A 14,044-nucleotide genomic window follows, 5' to 3' on the forward strand; every position below is an offset into this window, starting at 1 on the left:
TCCTTGTGGAAGAATGAGGCCAGTTAAATTTAAGCAGCACTAAAATAAATGCTCAGCATGAGGGAAGGGTTTATATTAAGATTGAGAGATCACAGTCCTCTCTGTGTGATGCCAGTCTTGGATGAATTTGATCTAATGTTTATTTGCAGCATGGTCCTGAGCCCAATATTTCCACAGAGTTTGTAGTGGTGAGTAATCAGATTTCACTGAGCTGTCCAAAACCACAGATGGAGAGTCAGGCACAGAGCCTTGAGCGTGTGGTTCTTTCTCTTTATTCTCTGGTTTCCTGGGCTGTGCTTCATTTGCCTGAATTCATCTTGGCTCTGATTTACCCATCTGAAATTTGTTTCCAGATAAATACTTGAGGGCAATAAAGTGCTTCTAAATGCTGGCATTGGAGGCTTAATCTTGACTTTCTGGAGGGCTGTACCTATGACAAATGCAAGTGAGAAGTCAATGGGTGTTATTCAGAATTGCTGCACTTCCTTTATGAAAGTTTAAGAGGAGATTTAACTTTTTTTTTTTTCCCCCTTTGGGAAATGTGATTTAGAACTGGTTTTATTGCTTCTCATATTTTCTCCCTATGCCTTTCCCCCCCCCCCATAGTTATATCATTTTCATACAAACTTGTCTTTGTACTCTAAGAACTTCTTTTGTCTCAACTTTGCATTCCCAGAAAACTTCCCTCCCTTAAACTCCTGCTGCAAAGTGCTTGTGTATTTAAAAATTACCAGGCTGCAATTTTTATCTCCTGGAAAGGAGGAAGAAGTTTAAGTATTAAATGTGCAGCCTCTCAGTCTAGTCCTTTTCCCCAGACATTTTCTCCTTACTCTAGTAAATCTTATTTTTTGACAGTCAAATGAAAAAGTCATTCATTTTTCCTCTGCTGAGCTGCTGATTAAAAATGTAGATGACTTGTCTCTAGGTAATGGATTTTCTTCCTCGTGGATTCTTGTAAATCACATTTTTGACAAGAGCCAGATTTTCTGTAAGATAAAACTTAAAAATCTGTTTCACCAGACCCTGGGGGCTCGAGTGTTGTTGGTTGATTTTAAAGAATGCATGTCCAAAACTGCTTGTGCCTCAGCTCTGTACTGAGCTGCAGAATTACCACAGTTTATCCTCAAAAGTATTTTTTCTTCTTAGAAGGATTTGATTGATGAAGGGAAATTTGTGTAAAAAATACTGAAACACATACTCTTGATTTTTTTTTTTTGGCGGGGGGGGTGAAGAATTACCCAGGAGATGGAAAGTTCTAAATATACACAATTATTTACAAAACTCAGTGATTGATTTTGAGCTGGATTGTTCAGTCAGGATTTGCATTCCTTTTTTATTTGTGAGCTTGAGGAGGGGGTTATTAGGGGCAGAGTTTGTAGGGCTTTTTATTGTTCTGTCTTGATTTTTTTATTTTTCACTGTGGCATCCAGTGTTGGTTAGACCCTTCAGCATCTCATCCCTGAGCAATTCACAGTGCTTCTTTTGGACTTAGCAATAGGTTGTCCATACCTGACTGCAAGACTACTTTAGAGCTGTATATTTAATTCAGCAGACAAATCTGAGTGTCCCTGGTAAATCTTTTTCGACTAAAGATCTCAGAATGGTGTTTTCCAGTGAATGCAGTGAATTCCAATGAATTTTGGTGTGAACTAACACAGGAATGTACTTGTTAATAAGTGAGGATAGAAAGCAAGTCCATCTGGTGCCTATAATGTAGATTTTTGTGTCATTTTTTTCTTCTAGAACTTGCTGGAGTGATCAGACTCCTCATCAATACTCCTGCCCACAAGAACACAAGAATTTATGGGCTAAAAGAATTTAATCTCACAGAATATAAGCTAAATGGATGAACTTTTCTTTTAAAGGGATTAAGAGAGTGCAAAATCAAGGTTTTTATGAAACAAATCAACTTCTGTAGTTGCTGCTGGAATCATCTGCTTAAAGCAAAAACTGAGTTTGTAATGTCAGTAAGTTCAGTAGAGGAAAAAGCAGCTAAAGATGTTGAGAGGGGCATGACTGTGCTCTGAATTCAGCTCCTTCTGTATAAAACCAGTGTGAAATAAGCCTTCAGATCAGTTTGTGAGTGCATTTTATGTCCATTGCCATAGGTCTGTGTAAGCACTTGAAAATCTCAAAACACACAGTCATCAAATGAAAGATGCTCCAGTTGGGGTTATGTTTCTGTTACAATGCACAAAAACTTGTTCCAGAGAGATGATTTATAATAATATAATCCTAAAAAAAAAAAAAAAAGAAAAAAAAAAAACAGAGAAAATGAAAAAAATAGGGTTTTTTGTTTTGTTTTTGTTTTCTTTTTCCAGAGTTCTAAAACCTTCCTGAACGGTGCCTCTCGGTGCAGAATCCAGATGCCAACCTTAAATGCTAAGGAAAATGGCAAACCTCAGGTAAAATAGGAAATATTGCTGTAAAATAGCACAGAAGACTTCTTAAGGTTCACATGAAACATTTACTGTTTGTAAAGATTCTTCCTCTTTTTATGATGCTGAAATCTGCTTCCGTCTTCAGACACAAATGTAGCTTCAGAGGAGGGAAATGAGCATTAGCTGCCATAAATAATGCAAACTGAGCTGTTTGAGATGGCACTGCTTGCTCAATTGGTCTTTTTTATTTTGTGATCTTGACACAATTCCATCAAAAATAATGCACTGCAAAATGCTTTAAAGGCAGCCCACTTGAAATATTTAAATTATGTATATTTGTCCCGTCCTTGCAGTCTCACTTCTCTCTCTTTTCCTTTCAAAAGCTGTCTGTACCTAACAAGATTATATGTAGAAATGGAGAGTTCTAAATATACACCATTATTCACAAAAATCTTGCTTAAAACTCATAACCATAAGGGCTGCTATTTCTCACTAGAAAATGAATTCTGGACTTGCCCATTTTGTGGGCAAAATAGCATTTTATCTTGTGATGGACTTGAACTGAAAATTTCCATTTGAAATTTTGTGTCTGTATTCAGTACACTTGGCACATTGTATCCTGAGAGGATAACTTTTTTTAAACTTCTTTCACACTTTTCCAGGAAAATAGAAACTTCCTGTTCTCTTTATCCTTTGCCCATAGAATAATAATGAGCATTCACAGGGTGGAATAATCAGTGTTGAGGAAAAAGTTTTGAAATTTTTGCTGAGGAAACACTTCAATACAGCTTAAACCCCCTCTGTACTGAGTTTATTATTTTAGTTTGAGCTGCCCAACAACAGTCTCCAGCACAAAACCCATTTGTGTTATTTCACAACCAGCTGGAAGGTAAGGGGAGATGTAAAAATATCAGCAGGTGTCTTTAGACAGGATGGAATTTACAGAAGAAATTCTTTTAAATGTATGGAAGAAAGGGTGGTGAAGCACTGGAACGAGTGGCCCAGAGAAGCTGTGACTGTTCCATCCCTGGAACTGTCCAGAGCCAGGCTGGAGGGGGCTTGGAGCAACCTGGGATAGTGGAAAGAGGTTGGAATTGGATGATCTTTGATTCCTTTCCAGCCCCATCCAATCTGTGATTCTAAATCATGATGACAGAGCTAAAACCCACAGAAATCAGCAAATCAGCAGACAGATTTCCTTTTTAACTCTGCTACTGCCACCCTGTGAAGGGTCTGCCCAGCCAAGGGTGAGGAACCTGCACCCCTGTCCCACTGACTGGTGTCCCTTGGGAGCAGGACAGAGGGACAGCACGGACAATGAACTGGGGGAACTGCTGGCAGTCCTGGGAATATCCCCCCTTCTCCCTCTTCCCTGCCAGCTGGGGAATGCTTGTAATACAGAGTCTCAACGAGGTTTAAAAATAATAAAATCACTAAATCCCCTTCTTTGTTGCTCTTTGGAGCTTCCTGATTTTCTGCCAGTGACAGAAGAACGAGTTGTTCTTGTCAGAGCCAAGCTGAACATCTTCCCCTTTTCACAGGGGTTATTTGGAGCTGATTTTCACAGGCAGCTTTTGAGCCTCTACAAACAGCAGATGTTCTGCATTTATGCCTTGGTCTCCAAGCACACTGGAATGGCAGCTTTTACTGGGTTTTCATTGACCTCTGCAATTACTGTAAAAAGGAAGCAAATACTCAGGATCTGCAGTGACTGAAAGCAGAATGTGGTTTTGGCTGCGTGACCTGAATAACTCTGTGCCTTCTTTGCTGCTTGTGTTAGCTTGGCCTCTTAAAAATGACACAAAACTGGGGGATAATGAATCCTTCCCCAGAGATCAAGAGTGTGCCATATGCCTAATCATGCTCTAGACAAGTGGGCAAAGCTGTACAAGTCATCTCTGCCAAGCACAAACTGCTGGGTTTATTTATCCTTTAGCTCTGTGCAGCATAAAAACCCCCAAATCATTGACAAAAGTTTCCAGCATGAGTTTAAATAAGTTATTTAGACTTTGGTCACCTCTGCTTCAATATTTACCCATTCCTCTAAAACAGATTGAGAGCTGCTTGTCTGAGAAATGAGCAGCATTGCCTCAGACAGTCCTGGCTGGGTTTGTTCTGCTGATTGTGCAGGAGATACTCAGACACCATCTAGAATCCACTGGGGAGCTTCACCTGCTTAAACCCTTCTTTTTTCCCTTCTTTTTCTCCTCTCTCTCTCATATTTTAAAAAATTTTAATAGCTTATGGTTTGAATTGGTGCTGTTAAAATAGTTCAAGTTTTGAAGTTGCTCCAATAATTCAGAAAAGAAATATTTTTATGATGATGGAGTGACTCCTGGGCCATGACATAGGTCTGCAGGGCTATGTCAAAGGTCTCTAGATGTTTTTTTCTGTCTTTTGGTTAATGCTTTATCACCTGAGCCCAGACACTGGACTCCTGTATTTCCTGCATCCCATCTAACAATCAAATCTAAAATTTGGATGCTGCATGGCATCTAAAACTATGCTGAGTATCTGGGCTCAGGTGTCCAGATGGTTCCCTGGTGCCCTCTCCTAAATGATGTTATTTAAAAACTGAATTTATTTAGAAACACTGAATGTAAAATAGCAGAATTGAATTTTTCCAGCACTTATGGGTTTTTTCTTTCCTCATCAGCTTAGCAAATATTAATCCAAGTTTTCATCTTTGCAATAAGCACTGGAAATGGAACAGCCTGCTGTTATATCCTTTCTAGCCTACAGTCAAATATATATTTAAGGCTTAATTCTTCACTGAGGCTTTGTTCAGATGCTGAAGAATTAGGAGAAGGAAGACAGTGTGTGGAATACGTATATAGGAGAAATGCACAGCTTGGTAAAGCCTCTCAGCAAGCAGGTGACAGTGAGGATAGCTGCATCCCATCCTTTTTCCAAGTTGGAAAAGAAGTACTGAGGTCTATTTATACCTGATTTTTGGGGTTTTTTTCTGTGTACAGCTGTAAGATGTAAATTTCCAGTTCTATTCTGAGAGTTCACTTCAGTCTGGTAGAGGAGTAAAAATAACAAACTCTCCTGGCTACACTGGGGTGGCTTGTTCTTGTGCAGTGGTAACTTGCTCCACAAGTATTCTTAGCAGCCAGTGGAATTCTTGAAATAAAATCCTTCCTAGTACTAGAAAAGAACTCAGAATTCACAACTTGGCAGTGCTGATGAACTCCAGGCTTTTATATTTTGGGGATTGCAATGCTCAAATGGAACAGATTACAGATTTGAAAAAAAATAAGTGATTGCTTAACAGAAAGCACTCACTGTCCATAACTCATGTGGAAAGATGGCCTGTACTTAGATCAGTCAGTAAAATGATGTTACAGAGCCTGAAAAACTGGCTTAGTATTTGTACAGAAAGAAGATAATACATGATTTTATCCAGAAATGTATCCTTGTAGAAATTTCTTTTACACAGTGTTGTAGGACTCAGTAGCTTGTCAGCTTTAATTAGACCACATTTATGTGGTGGGGTGAGGGAAGATTGGAAACTGTTTTATTCCATGGAATGTATTCTTAATATGTGGGGGGTTTGCAACTTGAAATTGTTTTTCAATAGAACAGAAACTTGATTCTGTTATGGAGTGTTTGTACACAGATAGCACCTGGTATTCTGAATATAGTCTCTACTCTCTCTGTATATTCTGGCTATCCACACCAAGACATTTTTACAGGCTGTCACTTTTTACAAACTGTCATTTTTAAAAGCTATGCCAAATTAGGTACTTGTTTCTAAAAATTATTTTGGAGCTGTGTGATTTCTTGATACATACTTTGTTTTTGTTCTCTTCTCTCTCTTTACCTGTTGCTGGGGGACGTTGCAGGACGCAGAGATGCAGCATTTGCTCAGTGACAGTGAGAACAGCAGCGTGGCCACTGGGGAAGGAAGGCATGGACATCAGCCATCAGCTTCCTTGGGGCCCTCAGGATACCTGTGAGTGCCTGTGCTGCTCCTCTTCACAATGAAGTTTTGCCTCAGAATCCATGTTTCCATGAAGTCCTAGGTGGGACACTGTGGTGGTGTGTGAGAGTCCCCAGGATGAGGGAAAAGATGAGAATCTTGACTCCATGTTTCAGAAGGCTGATTTATTATCTTATGATATATATTATATTAAAAGAAAATGATATATTAAAGCTATACTAAAGAAAGAGAAAGGAGACATCAGAAAGCTAGAAAGGAATGAATCATAAAAACCTGTGACTGCTCACAGCCTCGACACAGCTGGCTGTGATTGGCCATTAATTAAAAACAATTCACATGCTGGGTAAACAATTCTCCAAATCACATTCCAAAGCAGCAAAACATGGAGAAGCTGAAGCTTCCAGCTTCCCAGGAGAAGAAAGGGATTTTTCAGAAAATATGTCAGTGACAGGACAGTAGTGGGTATTAACTTGATATCACACTCTTGAAATGCAGGGGCTTTGGGCTTGATTAATTAGGAGGAAAGGAGGCTGAGAAGGGACCTCACTGTCCCTGCAGCTTCCTGAGGAGGGGAGGTGGAGGGAGAGCTGCTGGTCTCTCTCTGAGAATGTTCAGGGGGCATTTGGATAATGACTTTATCAGTGTGCTTCACCTTGTGTCAGCCCTGAAGGGGTCCAGCAGTGGGACAGGGTGCTTGCTGTAGGTCCCTTCTGACTGAAATTGTTTATTCTGTCCTAAAGTCTGTTCTGAAAGTTGACTGAACCTAATGGCATGTACTTGTTAAAGGTGGAATAGCAAACTGAGTCCATAAGCACTTCTGTGTGTCAGAACTTCCCTTTTTACATTCCTCAGCATTGTTTTAAAAACTTAAATCTTAAAATCTCTTGTCTGAGAAGTTTCAGGTAGCCCAAACATTTGGACTGCTGGTAAAGGAAAGGAAGTTTCCTCAAGGTCAGAACCTGTCGTTTTTGATTTTCCTCTTGAACTGAAGCCTGATGCAGAATTAGGATTATTTGCAGATTGATTTGGACCATGTGTAGAGTAAAAAAAAAAATCCTGCACCCAACCACTGTATTCCTGCATCTTCTCCTCATGTTCAGTCTGGTCCTCTACTGTTTTTCCTGTAGCAGAGTGGAAGTAGTGGGTGACAAATTGCTGCTGCTGCCACCTGGGATCTCTGAAACCCTGTGGGATTTGTCCTGCCTGGTGTTGGGAAGGGTCACAGCTGCATGTGGAGCGTGTGTGCTGTTCCTCAGGGAAACTGCAGCCCTCCATACCAGGGATTTAGGAAATCTGCTTTCAAACAAGAAGTTATCAGATGGTGAAGGGAATGAAGATGGGGTAGTTTAGCTGCAGCTCTGTACAGTAAATACACTTTTATGTGCTCAGCAGGAATGAGGATGGAGCAAGTTAGAGCTTTAACAGGTCATTGCTCAGTCTGTGATGTGCTCTTACCACATTCTGGTCTGAACTGTGTCACACTGGTTTACTGGCTTTTTACAGAGCTGAACAATAAGGGAAAAATCTTGAACCCATCTGAAGGAAGGAGATAAAGAGCACAAAAAAGTGCCAGTTTCTCTGGAACACACTCCAAACCTGCTATAATGCTGTAGAACAACTTTACTTAAGGGAAATAAGTGATGCAGGTGTTCCCAAACAGTGTAAAATCCTTCCCCTTCATTTCTGTGTTCTCTGCTCAGGTTATTCAGTTCCATTTTAGTGTTCTCTCTTCAGGCAGTTCAGTACAATTGAAAGGAAACATGTAAGTAAAATAACCACAGTCTGCTCAGAGTACAAGCTTTGTGCTCTCAGGGAAAAAATGCCTCTTGGGAAGTCATGAGAGAAAAAGAAAAGCCTAAATGCTTGCTAGAAACCATTTTCATAATGGTCTGTGAAAGCAAATAGCTCTAAGATAGTAACTCCCTGTTTTCATTGTTCTCTCAGGGAGTTGTGGAGTTCTCCCTTTGTCTCCTGTTTGCAAAGCTGGTGAGCTACACTTTCCTCTTCTGGCTTCCCCTCTACATCACAAATGTGGGTGAGTATTACAGGAAAGGGGTGCTGGGTTATGGCTGCACAGTCTCTGCAAATAGGAGCTTGGAATAAATAAGAAAATAAACATTACTGCTTCTGAAAGAGGCTTTTTTCTGCTGCAGTAGCAAGGGAGTTGTAAGTCACCAAGCAGGTTAATGAATTCAGTGCTATGAGAGGGCATTTTCAAAATAAGCAGAAGTCTCTGTACTTCAGTAATTCCAGGCATAAATGCTGTCTCTTTGGCTCTTGCAAGCAAATCAAAAAGTTTTACTTTCTAACAATATTTAAGACTGGAGTGTCCTATTAAAACATACACAAAATAATGTAAATGAGTTTCTTTATCTGTCCAGTACTGCAGTTTTGATCTTTTTATACTTTTAGAGTGCAAGATGGACCAACTTTTTAGCAAGGTCTGTTGTGATAGAAGAAGGGTAATGATTTTAGACTGAAAGGGGGTAGATTTAGACTAGATATAAAGAAGAAATCTTTTGCAGTGAGGGTGGTGAAATGCTACAACAGGCTACCATAGAACCTGTGGATGCCCATCCCTGGGAACATTCCAGCTCAGGCTGGATGGAGCTCTGATCTCATTGAAGATGTCCCTGCTCATGGCAGAGGGCTTGGACTGGATGACCTTTGAATATCCCTTCCAACCCAATTTTGTAATTCTGTGATTATAAAAGTGGTAAAATGTCTCTTCCAGTGAGAGCAATTGCATTCAAAAGTCTGTATTGCTGAATACCTACTTTTGTTCTTATTTCTTTTACACAACATCACCTTATTGTGGATTATCTGAATGAAGAATTCTGCTGTAAGATGCCTTTGCCCTGGCATTACAGGACTGCTGAGATTTCCATGTTTTATAGTCCAGAAATGAGACAAATGTTTTGCTTCTCTCACCAGAGCATCTTGATGCCAAAAGAGCTGGGGACCTTTCTACGCTGTTTGATGTGGGTGGGATCTTTGGTAAGTTTTAATGTTATTTCACTCCTGATCACACCAGTTCAGGAAAGGCTCTGGTGTACACAGCTTACATATTTTATAGCTCATATTCATTATTTGTACTGTAGGAGAGCAGCAGTAAAGGTACTGAGCTGAGAGTTGAAAAGTGAAAATCTAGTAAAATACCTTCACAGCCAGTGCTGCTGTCCAGTACAGATCAGAATAGACAAAATATGGAATCTTTTATCTCCATCAGCTCTGGCCCATAAGTCCTGGTCACCACCTAGTAAAATACTTCTTTTTCTCAATCTAACTTAAGATTAGTGGTTAATTTCCCCAGGTGTTTTGGTTTGTTTTTTCCTTGATGCTTTATATAGATGTATGTCATAAAATTGGGAGATCATAATAATAATAAGGACTAGGCTATTCCTGTATCATTTTCAGGGTGACCACTGAATAAATTTTAATGCCAATGCAGACAATTTAGTTTGTTTGCCTGGCTGCAGAGAACCAAGTTTTCTATTGCATGTGAGACCAGTGAGTGAATACCAGAACTCCAGCAGCAGGGCCATGTGGCACCTGGTAAAAGGCTTTTTGCCTTGGATATTTGAAATAAATAATAAGGAGAAACAAGTTCTGGTTCTGTTGTCTTCAGGTCAAAACTGGTTGGGTTCATGAGGATGTTGCTGTATGAATTGTGTAACTATGCAGCAAAAACCAATGGGTTCTGTTTAATTAAATTAAACTGATGTCTTTTGTGCAAAACACACCCTGAATGTTTTCCTCACACCTGTGTGTTCTTTCAGGTGGGATCTTGGCAGGTCTGATTTCAGACAGGCTGGAGAAGAGAGCATCAACCTGTGGAATGATGTTGCTGCTTGCAGCACCCACAGTAAGAGCCTGCCCCTGTCCCACAGCTGTGACACCATTCCCTGGACAGTTCTGCAGGCAGCATCTCCCAGCCTGGATCTAAAGAGTCCAGGCCAGATTAAAAACTGGCAGGAAAAGTTGAGCAAGTATAGATATTGGGGCTTAACAAGCTTGTTCACTAAACAAGTCTTATGTATGAAAAGGTTCACTCTCTTGTAAAATCTGATGTTTAGTTGTTAGCCAGAATTGTAGGCTAAAATTTCTGAGCTGTAATTGTTGGAAAACTAGCAGATTGACATGAGAGAGACATTTTTATTTGATGTTTTTAATGAGTTGTATTCTGTGCTGTGTTAAAGCTGCAATTGGAGATTTAAAATTGAGTGGTTTCATAACACTCTTCTTTCTTAAAGGACATAGAGGAATGGGATTCTACCCCTTATCTCCTTCTGTGTCCAATCAAACAGTCCTTCTACTGTGGCCTGAAAGGACTTAGTAAAACCTGGAACTTTCATGTAATGCCAGTTAAAATATCTTGTAGTTAACATGGGGCAAATGGGGAACCCAGGATTAGTCCATATGTTGGTATTCTGAGTGCTTGTTTATTCTCTTCCCAGCTCTACATGTTCTCTGCAGTCAGTAAAATGGGCCTTGAGGCTACTGTAGGTGAGTATTTTTAAATTTTTCTGCCTAGCTTTCTATGAACTTTGATGCTTTTTCTATTTTATCTTTGGTTTTCTATTTTATCTTTTCCTTAGAGGAGGAAGTATGGAGTAAAATTCTTAAATTTGGTCTTGTAGGCTTCTTACAGGTTGAAGTAGGAAGATAGAAAATCAGTAAGAGGTGACAAGAGAACAGATCTCATTAATATCATTAGTCTTCCTGGAGCTTGTTGTGTCAGCACAGGCTTTTTTATATCCCTTGTGCCGAATGTCAGAGATGTTTAAATATTGCCTGTAGTGCTTTTGACAGCAGCATTAACTTCACTTGAGTAGGCAGAATTCACCTGTGGCTTTGTGTGTTCCCTCAAACCAGAAATGGAAGCAGGAGGGAGGCAGTGCTGTCTCACCTGCCTGAAGGGCTCCTTCACTTTCAGGGTCCTCTGCTGCTCTACAAGGAAAGAAGGGACTTGTGGGTGTATCTTGTGAGCACCCCCTGCCCTCGTGGCCAGTTTGGGCAAATATTCCCCTTTCTGTGGCCTGCCAGGATCAGTAAAGACCCTGGGAAGTGCTTTTTGTCTCAGCCCCATCTGCTGGTACATTTGAGAATTCACATCATGGAGTGAGCACTGAAAAGAGAGGAATGGATGTTGGTTTTCTTTCTTTCTTTCCCAATTTTGGGTCAGGGGAGCCAGGGAAGGATTAAACCATTTGGGAGCCATGGGCTGTGCTGTCCCCTGTTGTTATGGTGAACAGTTTCTTATGCAACTCTGTGGCATTCACATTCTCTGAAAAATCCCTTTGCTCAGGATTTTTCTCCTGGGAAGCTGAGAAGCCTCAGAGAAAAAGGAAAATAATTCTTATCTTATTTGCTTCTCTTCTGTTTTGCTCATGTGGAATGTGTTTGGAGATTGTTTACCCACAGGTGATTGTTTCATTGGATTCTGGTGTGAGTTGTTTTCTTCTTTGGCCAATCAGGGCCAAGCTGTGTCAGGACTCTGGAGAGAGTCACCAATTTTCATTATTATCTTTTTAGCATTCTGTCTGTATCTTTTCTGTGTTCTTCAGTATAGTTAGTTTAGTATTCTTTAATATAATACAGTATCATAAAATAATAAATTAGCCTTCTGAGAACATGGAGTCAGATTCATCATTCCTGCCCTGGGACACCCTGCAAATACAATACAACTCACATTTTCTTCTTCTTTTTTTTTTTTTTTTTAACTTGGAACAGTGATGCTGCTTATCAGTGGTGCCCTGGTGAATGGCCCTTATGCCCTGATCACCACTGCTGTCTCTGCTGACTTGGTGAGTTTGGCTTTCCCTGTGACATTTGGCCTCCAGGAGAGCCCTTTGACTTCTGCAGGGTCACCAGGGAAGGGGCTGCATTGGCCCAAAGCAAAGGAGTAAGGAGATGGAAAAAGGAAATGCTAAACTCAGCCACTGAGATTTGTTTTAGAATTTGTGTTTTAGTGTGAGTGCCATGCTTTTGAGAGGCTTCTGAATTATTCTTGACCACTCACAAGACTGTGGGTGACAGCCCAGAGTGAGTCTGAAGGCTGCATGCAAAGCCTGGCCTCTGTGCAGGTGCCTTGGCCCCGTTTATATTTTGCATTTTTAAATGATTAGGGGAGCTGTAGCTGTGTGAGACATGAGCTGGTGATTTAATTCCCATCAGAAAGTTCTATCTGGCACAGACCTTAACACAAGTAAAGGTGTGTGAAAATAAAAAGTCCACGTACTTAAGCTGCCAGCACTTCCAGCAAGATCAGGTCAGCCAAGTCACAAATGCCTTGTGAAAACACCAACATTGCTCAGCAGGGAGACTTTGGAAGTTCGTTTTGTAATGTGTTGGTTCCTTAGGGCACCAAGCAAGAGGCAAAAGTCCTCTTATTGTCTTAAATGCAGGGATGTTTTAAATACAGGACAAGGAGCAGGGCAGAAATCTCCAGGCATCCTCTGGAGCCCTGCCCTTGGCCTGGAGGTGTTGGCAAGGTGACCCCAGGCAATGCCCACTTCATCCTTGGCCTTGAGGCATCTCCCAGCACAGAGCCCTTGGGAGGGGTGGGAGATGGGTGCTGTTATCAGGGCTCAGCTGAGGGTGGGTCTGAGCCATCTCTGTCCCCCCAGGGTACCCACAAGAGCCTGAAGGGGAACGCAAGGGCCTTGTCCACGGTGACGGCCATCATCGACGGGACAGGATCTGTGGGTAAGCCAGGGCCACCTGCCCCAGCTCTGACAGCTTACAACAAAGCATTTCCAGAAAACTTCAGGTCACATTTGGCCAGGACTCAGAACAGTTTTGAAAATGGGGAATAGCACAAACTTCACATGAAACCTCCAGTGATCCCACAGCTGAGGGTGGGAGGAAGGGGCATGTCACTGACATATTTTCTGAAAAATACCTTTGCCAGGAACTTTCTCCTGAGAGGCTGAGAGGCCTCAGAAAGGAAATGTAAACAATGATTATCTGATTGCTTAGAATGTGGTTTGGAGGGTGCTTCCCAACAGGTGCATCTTTGATTGGTTCCATGTGAATTGCTTTTCCTTGCTGACCAATCATGGTCCAGCTGTGTCAGACTCTCTGGTCAGTCACAAGATTTTATTATCACTCCTTGCTAGCCTTCTGATGTCTCCTTTCTCCTTCTTTAGTGTAGTTTTGGTATATCATTTTCTTTTAATATAATAGAATATCATAAAATAATAAATCAGCCTTCTGAAACATGGAGTCAAGATCTCATCTCTTCTCTCATCCTGGGGACCCTCAAACACCACCACAGGGGGGGATCACTGTGATGCCTTAAGTTTTAGCTTTCATATTTTCCAGGTTATGTACTGCATTAGTACAGAACTCTGAACTTCATATGAAGTGTTAGCAAGTTCTCTTTGCAGTTTAATTAGATAAAACAATCCTTTTCCAGCCCTTGAACCAAGGACACCGTTGCAGGTTCAGGCCCAAAAAGTGCAAACAACAGGGAACTGAGGAGAGCAATCTGGGAGGATGGGACTGCATAACCTGGAGCTGTAATTGGACAATTAACCCCAATATGGAAATGGACCAAAACATAAAAGTGTGAAAACTCATGGCCATCTTGGGTGTAGCCCCAGCCAGGCTCTTGTACTGCCCAAGGAGCATCCTTTGAAGGCCTTTTAATAAATCCCTGCTTTATTCCTTTGATACTGTCTAGCCTCTGTTCCAGGCAGCCTCTCAAAGCATC

The 14,044-nt window shown here is 41.0% G+C and overlaps 1 protein-coding gene across 1 annotated transcript in view; it reads left to right on the forward strand.

Moving 5' to 3' along the window:
* SLC37A1 (solute carrier family 37 member 1) overlaps positions 1-14,044 on the forward strand; it is a 36,516-nt gene that overhangs the window by 17,027 nt on the left and 5,445 nt on the right. Inside the window, 9 exon segments of the mRNA XM_036383158.2 lie at positions 2,322-2,405; positions 6,230-6,290; positions 6,293-6,339; positions 8,272-8,362; positions 9,262-9,324; positions 10,107-10,192; positions 10,785-10,833; positions 12,061-12,134; positions 12,957-13,035. Of these exon segments, the coding sequence (XP_036239051.1) occupies positions 2,322-2,405; positions 6,230-6,290; positions 6,293-6,339; positions 8,272-8,362; positions 9,262-9,324; positions 10,107-10,192; positions 10,785-10,833; positions 12,061-12,134; positions 12,957-13,035 (634 nt within the window).

The sequence above is a fragment of the Molothrus ater genome, chromosome 2, assembly GCF_012460135.2.
Source record: "Molothrus ater isolate BHLD 08-10-18 breed brown headed cowbird chromosome 2, BPBGC_Mater_1.1, whole genome shotgun sequence".
Lineage (NCBI taxonomy): Eukaryota > Metazoa > Chordata > Aves > Passeriformes > Icteridae > Molothrus > Molothrus ater.